Raw genomic sequence first — 11,787 nt, forward strand, 5'->3', positions numbered from 1 at the left:
AACTCATTAACTCTGACATATGATGACAATCTAAATCCTTAGATGCCAGTCTAGTGTCTCCAACTGTGCCAATTCAGAATCACATATTGTCTATAGTTATCATATCTCTTTAGACTCCTGCAGTGTGAAACAATTCCTCAGCTTTTTCTTGAGTTTCAATATTGGGGTTCAAATCCAGGGCCTTGCACATGCTCGGCAAGTGCTTTACCACTGAGCTACATTCCCAGCTCTTAAGTTTCATTCTTGAGTTAACACTGTTTTGAGGATTACTGGCCAGCTATTTTGTAGAATACCAGGAAATTAATATGGATTCTCCATCAATGCTGGAAGATTCAATTTATATTATGCGTAGGTTGTCCCTATCCTCATGGAAAACCTGGTGAGTTCTGAACTATATCAAAGTTAAATGGAAAAGGATTTTAAAAAATGGGCAAAAGATATGACTGGACACTTCAGAGAAGATATACAAATAGTTACTAAAAACATTAAAAGAGGGTCGGGGAATTAGCTTAGTGGTGTGGCGCCTGCTTTGCAAGCGAAAGGTCCTGAGTTCAATACCCAGTACCAAAAATAAAATAAAATGTTTAACACTAGTTATGAAAGAAATACAAAGTAAAGCCATAATATGGTGGCACTTGTAAACCCACCTGATGAGACAAAATCAAGAAGACTGACAAAACCAAGTGGTAATTAAGGATGTAGAGAAACTGGAACCTTTTCATATACCACTGACAGAAAGGTTAAAATGGTACAGCTACTTTGGAAAATAGTTCAGTAGTTTCTCAAAAAGTGAAAACACAATAATTTTCAAGTGTCAAGGCCATTAAAGCCCATAGAAGTCTGAAACTGCTCCAGAGTGAAGGAGACCAAAGAAATAAGAGAACTAAATGTAACATAACTGTTGAATGGGATCTGAAGACCAGACAGTAGTTACATGTTAACATTATGGTTACATAGGAGTGTTCTTGTTTGGACATGAAAGTGTTCAAGTTCAAGTGGTCTGCTGCAGCAACAATTTTTTCCCAATGGTTCAGAGGAAAAACTTTGTGTTGTCATTACAACAACAGATTTGCCACCACTGCCATAGACTCTAACTGTAAGCTCCCTGAGGGCTAGATGTTCTGTTCACTGATGTCTCTCTTCACAGTACCCCAAACCGTTTGTGACTTAACGAATAATGGGGAAGCCCAAGTGGAGATAGATGCTTTGACCAGGATGATTTCATAAGTGTCTTATTTCTATTCCCACACACCACACTACACAGTAATTTATTTCCTTATCAGTCTGTCTTAAATACAACAGCAACATTCTTGAGGAAGGCAAGAACGTGGCCCAGACCTGGCACAGAAGATGCCCTCTGACTGTAATAAAAAATTGCCTAAGGTCACACAACTACAACCTGGTACACATTTTCTCTGACCCAAGTCCAATCTTTACTTATGCACATACTGCTTTATATTCCAGGTGTGTACTCCTAGACGCTGTGAGGGAAGATCCAGGTTTAGTCATGTCCATTTAATTCAAGGGAATAACAACTGAGGTATTAAAGCAAGTACAGTATTCAGTGCTGTGCAAATCATCAACACTCTCATTAATTCCTCACAATACTGTAAGGTCTTTGTCAACTATATTCCATTTTTACAGATGAAGAAAAATGATTGGGGTTTGGTAACTGAGGGAACACATACAAGTGGACAAAACCCACCTATTCCCCATTCAACTATAGAGACAGAAGAAAGAAGATAAAATCCTGGGGTGAGGGCTATGGCCAGGATCGGGAATTCTGGCCTTGGAAAATCTAGTCAAGAAGTCACTCAGTGGGTTCTTATGATTTATTGTAGTGTCGGGCTTCCTAACACAGATATAGTCTTCTCTGAGGAGTTGATTCCAGGACACCCAGAGGATACCACATTCCACAGATGCTGAAGTCCCTTATATGAAATGGCACAGTATGTACACATAACTCTATACGTCCTCTTGTGTACTTTAAACCAGCTCCAGATTACTTACAATACTTAATGCCATACAGAGGTAAATGCTACATAAATAGGTGTTATACTGCATTGTTTAGGAAATAAGGACAAAGAAAACATCTATACATGTTCAGTGCAGGTGCAACTTTTTCTTTCATATTTTTTATTTTCTATTGGTTAAATCTGTGGATGCAAACCTCATGAGTTCACAGGCCCAACTGTCTCATTTGTATGTGTATATAAATACATACATATAAAATATTAAATAAATTTTAAAGATGCTTTTCCATTCCACCAGAGACAAGAAGGCAGAACAGCCCTAAAAGGGAACCAAAGTTCATCTGCCTCAAAGACCCTCTCCTCTCCCTCCCTAATTTTTCAACAGGCTCCAACAGCAGCAAACAGTTTGAGTCTGGAGAAAAGCAAGGAAGTAGCACCAAAAAAATTTAAACTGGCAAATCAGTAGTCAACAAGAGACCTCTTTTGGCCACCTCCACTTCACCCCTCAGACCTTGGGGATACCCCACCTTAGAAGATAACCTCACCTTGGGCCTCAGGTCAGAGGTGAACATCTCCCAGGGTGGGTCAGATTCTCTTCCCCCAAAACCACATTCAGAGTATTCTCAGCCTATGAGCCAAGTGAACTGAAGACACATAACTCTAGGAAACTAGGGTCAGCTGTCTCCTGTCAAGAGCATGAGGAAGTAGTAAAAGAGAAGAGAAAGAAAAGCAAAACAGCTTTGTGCAGATTCAGGGTGCAAGATTTTCTATTCTAAAGAGGGATATAGTTCCTGGTTCCAACCATACCTGAAGCTTTAACTGCACTTCCTGTCCTACAATACCATAATGCTCTTATCTTAATAATAAATTCCTCACTTTCTACAATCCATTCTCTATAAAGCAGTGTCTACAACACTCCAGTACAGGACCCCACCTTTTACCCAGCTACTGCTGTGTCATCCATCCTCCAGGTTCCAGCTTACACTCTCCTTCCACCAGGAAACCCTCCATGACTATTAAGAATACCTTGGCTTCGCCTTTTATGATCCTCTTATAGCAGTGACCATCTCAACACTCTCAGTGAATGTGATTAATTCCCCTATGGAACTGTAAACACCAAAGAATAAGAACCATTTCTATTTACCACTAATTGTTCCAACCATCTACTATAAAAGTCAGGTACATGTTTAATAATAGTTACTAAATAACTGAAAAAAGAAATCAACACTACCCTCCTGATACTCAACTGCTTTAACCATGTCCCATCCTCAAAGATACTCAGTTTTCCCTTCCTCTATTCTCCTCTTTAAGCCTGAGTTGACAATGACAATCATTTCATACTGTAGTGTGTAGAAAGCCTGCTTCCATATAGTTTGGTATAAAACAGCAAAGCTTATAGTACTAAAGAAAAAATTCACAGGCTCTGGGGTCCAAATAAGTGTCAGTTCAAACCTCAGTTCTGTTATATCAGCTGTAAACCACAAACATATTACCTGAAACCTGGTGATAAAAAAATCTCAAAGATGAGGACGAGAATGAATATGAAACTACCTAAAGAAAGACAGGCTTGCAACTAATGTCAGTCAGCTGGCTGGTTGTGGCACATCCCATGTAGACACCCGGCTACACCTGCACTCCGGCTACACCTGCACTCCACAGCTCCTCCTAGTCATGGGCTCTAAACCCAGAGCCTGCCCTAAGACTGAGAATCTGAGAGGGACCTTAAAGAACATCTATCCTGTTGGTTTCCTAATGCTTGTAAGGCAACTGAAACTTTTTTTCAAAAGGAATCTTATCCTGCTGATCATAAAAAGCACACAAGTGAAGGTGACAGATGAACAAAAGGAAAGAAAGGAGAAAGGAAGGGAAGAAAGAAGGAGGGTAAGGAAAAGAGCAAGGAAAAGAAAAAGCAGGGATGCTTCAGTGAGGGAATAGGGTGTTCTATACAGGAGACTTCTCCATTGGGGTAGGCATAAAGCCCCTCCGAGAGAAGGCTGTTTGCAAACCATAGTAAGAATCCAATCCTTTCATTTTTAGTTGATGAAACAGGAACCTATAAATGTGTCATATAATTATGAGTTAACTCTAGATTTCTCCTCTCTTGGTTCTGCTTGGATTCCAGAAAGTCTGGGGTCAGAATCCTCCTGGAATCTCCTTCCTCTTTCTGACACAGTGGGGGCCATTTCAAAGCTCAGGCATGTAGGCTTTCCTAGTGGGAGCCAGACATTGCAGCTACTGAATGTGCTCTCAGGTGCCTCTTGGAGCTCAATGTGGGAGCCTCAAGAAGTAAAAGGGAAAAGAGAACCAAGACAGAAGAGACACGATCTCAGGGTTCAGCAGGTGGAGTAGGCTGAATGCAGGGAGCTCTGGAGGTTTATTGGGGAATCAACTGTTTTTTAATAGTAAGAGCCCTAATGTGAGCAAAGTTAGGAATAAATTACATATGGTACCTGGGAAAAGGCAAGCAACTTGGATGCTTTTCATAAAAGTCTTTTTATAATACCTAAGAACAGAATATACAAGTTAAATTCATGGGAATAATGTAACAGTTACAGCTAACTACCAGAACCACATCATTAGAGATAGGATAAATACCAAAATTAATTTTGTTCTTAGTTTTACTTGTTCTCTAAACTGTTCAGAAACACTAGATTTCATGCTGCTCATGTAAGCTGGTTTCCTCACATTTGTAGATTCTAAAATGGGTTTATAAGATGTTCCTATTTTTTTTTTTTTGACAGAGAGGGTCTTGCTATGTAGTTCAGGCTTGCCTTGAACTCACTATATATCTTAGGCTGGCCTCAAACTCAAGGCGATCCTCCTGCCTCGGCCCCAAGTGCTGGGATTACAGACATGCGGCACCATGCCCAGCAGACTTCTTTATTAAAAGTTAAATTAGGGCCAGGGATTTAGCTCAGTGGTTCCAGCGCCTGCCTCAAAAGTGCAAGGACCCGAGTTTGATCCCCGGCACCAAAAAAAAAAAAAGTTAAATTAACAGCAAGCAAATCTAAGAATCTGAATCCAGATCTCTGAATTCCAGTCTACAGCCTTCTAAGACATATACCACTACCGCTCATGTGTTTCAAACAGGTGGTATGAATACTCAGCAGAATTCCAGAGAAGGGACAGCAATAGCAGGAAACCATGAGGCAAACTGCAGAGATAAACCTTAGAGGAAGGAAGGACTTGAACAGGTCCCAACATTTTTCAGGTTGGTTAGAGGAGTGTACTATTAACATCTTGGTAGGACAATTCTAAAGTGGAAGGCTGTACCATGAACTGTAGGTCATTTAGCACATTTTACCACATAGACACTGAAGGCAGTAATACCTCTACCACCACCCCTGTGACAACAGAAACATATCTTCCCTATTTCCAAATGTCCCTGGAGAAGAGAGGTGAAATCATCCTTTCTTAGTACCACTAGATAAGTAGCAAGAAGAGCAAGTAGGCACAGTAGACAAAACACATAAGAGACAAAGTGGGGGACAGACAAAACCAACAAAATTTGTTAAGGAACTGAGAGAGAAAGGGCCATTCTTTAATGACTCCCAATTACCTACAAAATCAAGTCTAAATCCTTAGCAAACAATGCCCCTCAGGATTTGGCCCTGCCTACTCCAGCTGTGCCAACTTTCAGCTTTCTCTATAAGGCTTTCTATGCTCTAGCCATCCCACACAATTTGTAGTTTTCTTGACCCCCTGTTCTGTTTTTGTACTTCTGTGCCTTTCGTGTGTATTTCCAAGTGTCTAGAAAGCACTTCTAAAGGCAAACTCCTACTCATCCATCAACCAACCTCAAAAATCTCTAAGGCCATATTAAGACAGCCTTGAATTACCCAGGTGTTCTTTTCCAAGGCCTTCATACACTCCTCTTGTATAATACTGGTATAGTCTCTGTATTATTGCCCAACTACATCCCACAATTTGGACTAAGTTACTAACATGCAGGGACTATGTGAATCCTGGCACATTAAGTGCTCAAAAAACATTTTCTGAGCAAATGATCTTGTGTGAACAGTTTTAAAGAAGGTGAAAAAGTGATTCAAGAAAAAGCAGACAACAGATATATTCTGTTATTATAATCATCATTTTTTCAACTCTAATTTTTTTTGAGGTGCTAGCGATGGAACTCAAGGCCTTGTGCATGCTAGGCAAGCACTCTACCACTGAGCTACATCCCCAACCCTCAACTCCAATCACTGATAGTCACTTCCTACCTGTGTGTCTTGGGCAAGTAAACTCTCTCCAGTTTCTTGAATAATTAAGATAAAAACAAAAAGTGGGCCAGAGATTTAGCTCAGTGGTTCCATCACCTGCCTCGAAATTACAAGGTCCTGAGTTTGATTCCTGGTACCAAAAAAGATAAAAACAAAAAGAAGGGCCGGGGACTTAGCTCAGTGGTTCTGTTGCCTGCCTAGCAAGCTCAAGGATCTGAGTTCAATCCCTGGTACCAAAAAAGAAAAGAAAAGCTTTGCAGTGTGGTTATGAGAGTTAACAATGTATATTAAAAAAAAAAAAAATTCTAGAAAGCTGGGTATAGTGTACACACTTGTAATCCCAGGTACTTGGTAGACTGAAACAGAAGGATCATGAATTCAAGACCAGCCTGGGTAACCTTGTGAGACAGTCTCCAAAAATAGAAAATATAAAATAAATAATACAGTAGTTCTACTAGACTGCTATAATCACAACAACCTTAACAGGAAAGAATATTGTACTATCAGGATGTGACCACAATAAAATGCTGATTGAACTATCTTTTTATTTTTCTAAAGGAAAGTGAAAAGTCAACAAACACAACAGCTTGTCATTAGCTGCATTCTATTTGCCCTCTACAGTATTCAATACCAATCCCTTAATGGTCAGAGTCTCCCTGGGCTCCTTCAATAAAGTACACTCTTAAATTTTCTAATCTCTGACTACATTTCCTCTATCATTTTCTGTTAACTTGCCCTCTATTGACACCTAAAGGTCGACATTCCTTTGACTCAGTTCTAAGATCTTTTCTCATTTCATCCACTTGCAAGGCTTCAATTAGTTATCTCTAGAGAGATGGCCTCCTGACCTCTGTCATATTCAGAAACAATATTTCAAACTCAAAATAGACAAATCTTATTTTAGTTAATAAGATAACCAAGCAGACAGCTTCAATTTCTCCTTTCATCCCCACCATTTTTCTCTTATACATCTCATTAGTTCTCAGGTCTCTCTTCCTTTCCCTGCTTATTAAAAGTATTCATTTGCCAGAGCAACCTCTTCAGTTCTTCTGTTCTACCTCAGCATTTCTATTCTTTCTGGGATAATGGACTCCATTTAAAATTTATTGTATGTTATGGATTTTATACCAAAAAGATGAATATACAAAACATACTTGCAATTTTACCTAACCAATGACCTCTAATAAGAATTTATGCTCCTCTGGGCAGTGGATGTAGTTCAGTGGTGCTGTGCCTGCCTGGCAAGCACAAGGTCCTGAGTTTGATCCCCAGTATTGGAAAAAAAATTTTTTTTTAATTAAAAAAAAAAGAATTTATGCTCCTCTGCTCAAGATTTTAACTATCATTCCCTGTACACAAATTTTCAGCTCCAGCTCTTGCTCCCCTGTTAAAATTTGAAGATGCGGGGCCGAGGATTTAGCACAGTGGTTGTGGTGCCTGCCTCACAAGCCCAAGGACCTGAGTTCCATCCCTGGTACCAAAAAAAAAAAAGAAAGAAAGAAAATTTGAAGATCCTTTCTATATAGCTCGAATGCCCACAAGGCATCACAAAACAAAGTCCACACCAGAGCTCATTATTTCTCTCCTACAAACCTACTCTGCCTACAGTTACCCTATCCTCCTAGGTTCTCAAGATTCAAGTCTTGGAATGAAAATGTAGGTCCATAATCAATCACCATGCCTTGTCTCTTTTTATTTCAGAAATCTCTCTCAAATACAAATCCCACCTTTCTTGGTCTCTTTTTAATTAAGCCCCATCTCTTTTGCTTCTATTCATATTTGCCCAGATTGAAAGTCTCCCTACTACTCTCTCACAAGAACTCCTGTGACTGTTTCTGTCTATTTAAGGCCCCTCATCTCCACTTGCTACTTTCCACCACCGCTGGATTACTACACCTCTAGAATGGTTACCACAATCTAATGCTCCCACTCCAGTTCTTTTTCCTATCATTATCACCAGTGTTGACTTACCTTCCCCTAAAATTTCAAAATTGGCCATATGTCTGCCTCTTTCAAAAATATTAAATGTTTTCCTCACTGCACAAATACAGTACAAACTCAGGTTTGCCATTATAGTCCTCCACAGTTTGTCTCCTAAGTACTTTTCCAGGATTAGATTTCATAGTTCAAGCTGTCACTTGCTCCTATTATCTGCCTATCAAAATCACACCCACTCTTAAAGGCCCAACTCAAACCTTACTCTTCATCTGTAGTACATGCTTCACATAATGATTAGGAAAGGAACCAGAACAAAACAGATGCAATTTCTAATGAACTGACCCAGGAAATGGAAAAAAAAAAAAGGCAAACAGTAGCTGAAAATCCTTAAAACCCTCCTGGAAACATTAAATTTCTTGAGACTGCTATTCAAATATTAACATTTCTCCCAAGATGCCCTCCATAAAGCCAAGACTATTAATTAACACTGACCAAATGCTAATAGTGAGCAATGTAAAAGATTTAGTTAAGGGCCAGGGATGTAGCTCAGTGGCACTGCACCTGCCTGGCAAGTGCAAGGTCCTCAGTTCAATCCGGGGTACCACCCCCCCAAAAAAGATTCAGTTAACACTAGAATGTATTATCAAATACATCCTGAAAATAAAAGGCTCTAATCTAGACCCAAGATTCAGATTCCAATCGTATCTATATTTTACTGAGGAAAGGAAAATTACAGTAAGAGAAGTTAGCATTTCAACTGAAGAGTTAGGTCAAGTAAGTCTACAGCAGCAATAGAAATAGGTCCCAAATCTAAATCATCTTCAAACTAGTAAATATCTTACCAGAAAAGGAAAAAAATATTTCAACTGACATATCCTAAAGCTAATTTTTTAAAAGGGGCAAAAGAGTGTCAGGGGCAATCGTGAGCCTCACAAAACACAATTACTGGCACACTTACTAGCAGGTACAAAAGCATTGAGATGTATGACAACAGTAACGTTGTAGGCAGCATTTTCTCTCCATTACTTTTTAGGCCCTTACTTCTTTCAGGCCTGACAATTTCTCTTTTGGCTCCCAAGCCTGTGAATTCAAGTTAAATTTCATACCTGTAAACTGGGAAGCATTTTGCTTCTCAACAAGAATATTCATGGGTCAAAAGTTTTTTTAGGAAGACTATTAACTCGTACTTCTATCTACTTAAGACACTTAGTAAAACATGCCCTCCCTGGCATTTCTAAAATAGCAATCATTCAAATTTGAATACATGTTGAAACACTTGCTCATTACAGTAAAATATGTGAAAATTCTGAAATTATTAGTAACACCATTTAAGGAAAGCAGAGCGTAATGGAAAAGAGCTACAGCATTTGAAATAGGGGCTCAGCCTACAATCTTAAGCCTGACTCTAGTTTTGACACCTGGGAACTGGCTTCACCTAGAATTACTTTCTAAACTGAAAGAGGAATATCACTTTCTTTTCCTTCCTCAAGGTGGTAATCCAGATACAATGTAAGTAGAACAGTACCTGCCATGAGGCATTCAATAAATGTTTACTTCACTCAACAAAAAAGACTTAAGATGTATGCTTAAGAGAATCTACTTCATCAGACACAACACTCTTCATCACATAACACTTCAGCTAGCTCATTCTAATAAAAACAATGCTGTCACCATCATTTTACAAACGTTTCTGAGGGATCCGAATCAAGTAAGAATGTTTTCGAGCGACTATGCAAGAATTCTAGTAAGATGCATATTCGTTGATCACTAAAACAACAGGCAAAGTTTACGGTTAGGCTAAAACATCTCTTATGCTGTTAAGAAAGCTCACTTGGGGTAAAGGAGGAAAAAAGTCAAATTAGGCCGAACTTCAAACATATCTTGAATAAGTCATGAGTGATGCTGATTTATCCTACGTGAAATTCAACAGTAAGATATGAAGTAAGATCCTCTTAAAACTTCAAGATTGAAATATTCTACAACCAACACTGGTACCACTAATGCTTTTTAGAAAGCCTGCACAGGGGCCGGGGATTTAGCTCAGTGGTTCAGGCGCCTGCCTCACAAGCGCAAGGTTCCGAGTTTCGATCCCCGGTACCAAAAAAAAAAAAAAGCCTGCACAGGAAAACAACATTAGCAGCATTAGAAATATCTAATGAAAGCTGTTCGTGGTTAACAGAGGTGAGAGGAGGAAATTATTTCGATGTTTTGCACACACCGAGATGACCATGGCCATCGCCATCACCCGCAATCATCTGATGGAATTCTTGGTTTTACACTCGAATGTCAAAAAGGCCATGATGCTAGCAAACTGAGGAAGGCTGGGACACTTCCATTCCCTTCGCGAGGGTCCAGGCTTGGAAGTCTGCTCTTGAAACCCAGTCCACGGGTCCAAGGGTCCCAGCCTCCGCCCCGAGCCCCTCCCCAACAGTGAGCGAGGGCCGGCCCGGGAAGCGCCCTGAGTAACACCTAAAGGTCCACCGTCCCAGGACACACGAATACCCCAGCACACGGACTGAGAAGCATAGGGCCGGGGTCGCCGCGCGCGGGAGGGCGAGGGCGCAGGAGAGGCCTCGGCTGCGTCCGCTGCAGCCTCGAGAGGTGGGGTGGCCGGGTGCGGCCGGGCCTGCGGGCAAGGGCGGACACTCACCACACCATGCCGTAGGCGCCCTCGCCAATGTACGAGAGATTGGTGTAGCGCGGACCCACGTCGAACACCTGCCCGCGGACCATCTCCGGGCCCGCGCCCGCCGCCGCTGCCGCCGCCATGTTGGCTGCCGGACCGCCGCCGCCTCCGCCGCCGCCGCGCTGGACTGACGCTCCGCGGCTGCCGCTCAGCTTTTTGTCGCGCCTCCCAGAGGGGCTACGCCGCCGCCCGGGCAGCTGCCGCCGCTAACCACCAAAGAGGAAAAAGGGCGACGATCAGGAGAACCGGGAAGCGAACAGCCGTTCGGACGCACTGCCTGCCTGACGGGCGAGCGGGCAGGCCGGCGGGCGGGCGGAGGGAGGGGCGCGCGCCGAGGAGGGCGCCAGGGCAGGGCCAAACAGCGTGCGCGTGGATTGGCTTTCTGCGGTGGGGGGCGGGGCTGCGAGGACTGGCGGAAGCGGCGAGCTCAAGGCAGAGCACTGCGGCGGCGGAGGCAACGCCGGTTGGCGCGGTCACGTGTGTCGCGGGCGAGTTGCAAGTGAGGCGGCTTTTGGAACTGTGAAGGAGACGGAGACCTCGGGAATGAGGGCCAGCGTGAGCCCCAGAGCGGAGTCCTGACAGAGCCAGACATCGACCTGGAACTGAGCGTGAGACCCGAGGACGCACCACACACTAGCCACTTGGACCGTGAGACAGGCCTCTGCGAATGGCTGGCCCACACATTGATGAACTTAGACCTCTAGACTACTACAGAAAACGAAAGACTTGACCGAAATCGAGAAAGACATTTGCATACCGAGAAAGTGTGAGACACAAATATGGAGACCAAAAATGAGAGAATGTATGGATCTGCTCATCAGAGTTTCGATGCACAAATATTTGTTGAGCACTTACCTTATTTTAATGGATCCTACATCATAGACATTATTTTCCGGAAAGAGAAGACAATATAATACCCAAGCTGCAAGTACTATAAGACACATTAAGGTATTATAGAGTAATGAGTTAA

General features: G+C 42.0%; 1 protein-coding gene across 1 annotated transcript in view; it reads right to left on the minus strand.

The window, feature by feature from the left end:
• Mapk1 (mitogen-activated protein kinase 1) overlaps positions 1–11,154 on the minus strand; it is a 93,517-nt gene extending 82,363 nt beyond the window's left edge. Inside the window, exon 1 of the mRNA XM_004843322.3 lies at positions 10,782–11,154. Coding sequence (XP_004843379.1) covers positions 10,782–10,900 — 119 coding nt within the window. The 5' untranslated portion in view covers positions 10,901–11,154. The remainder of the gene's footprint in view (positions 1–10,781) is intronic.
• Between the last annotated feature and the right edge of the window lie 633 nt (positions 11,155–11,787).

The sequence above is a fragment of the Heterocephalus glaber genome, unplaced genomic scaffold (genome assembly GCF_053883595.1).
Source record: "Heterocephalus glaber isolate CG9 unplaced genomic scaffold, H.glaber_assembly_v1.0 deba00001687, whole genome shotgun sequence".
NCBI lineage: Eukaryota > Metazoa > Chordata > Mammalia > Rodentia > Bathyergidae > Heterocephalus > Heterocephalus glaber.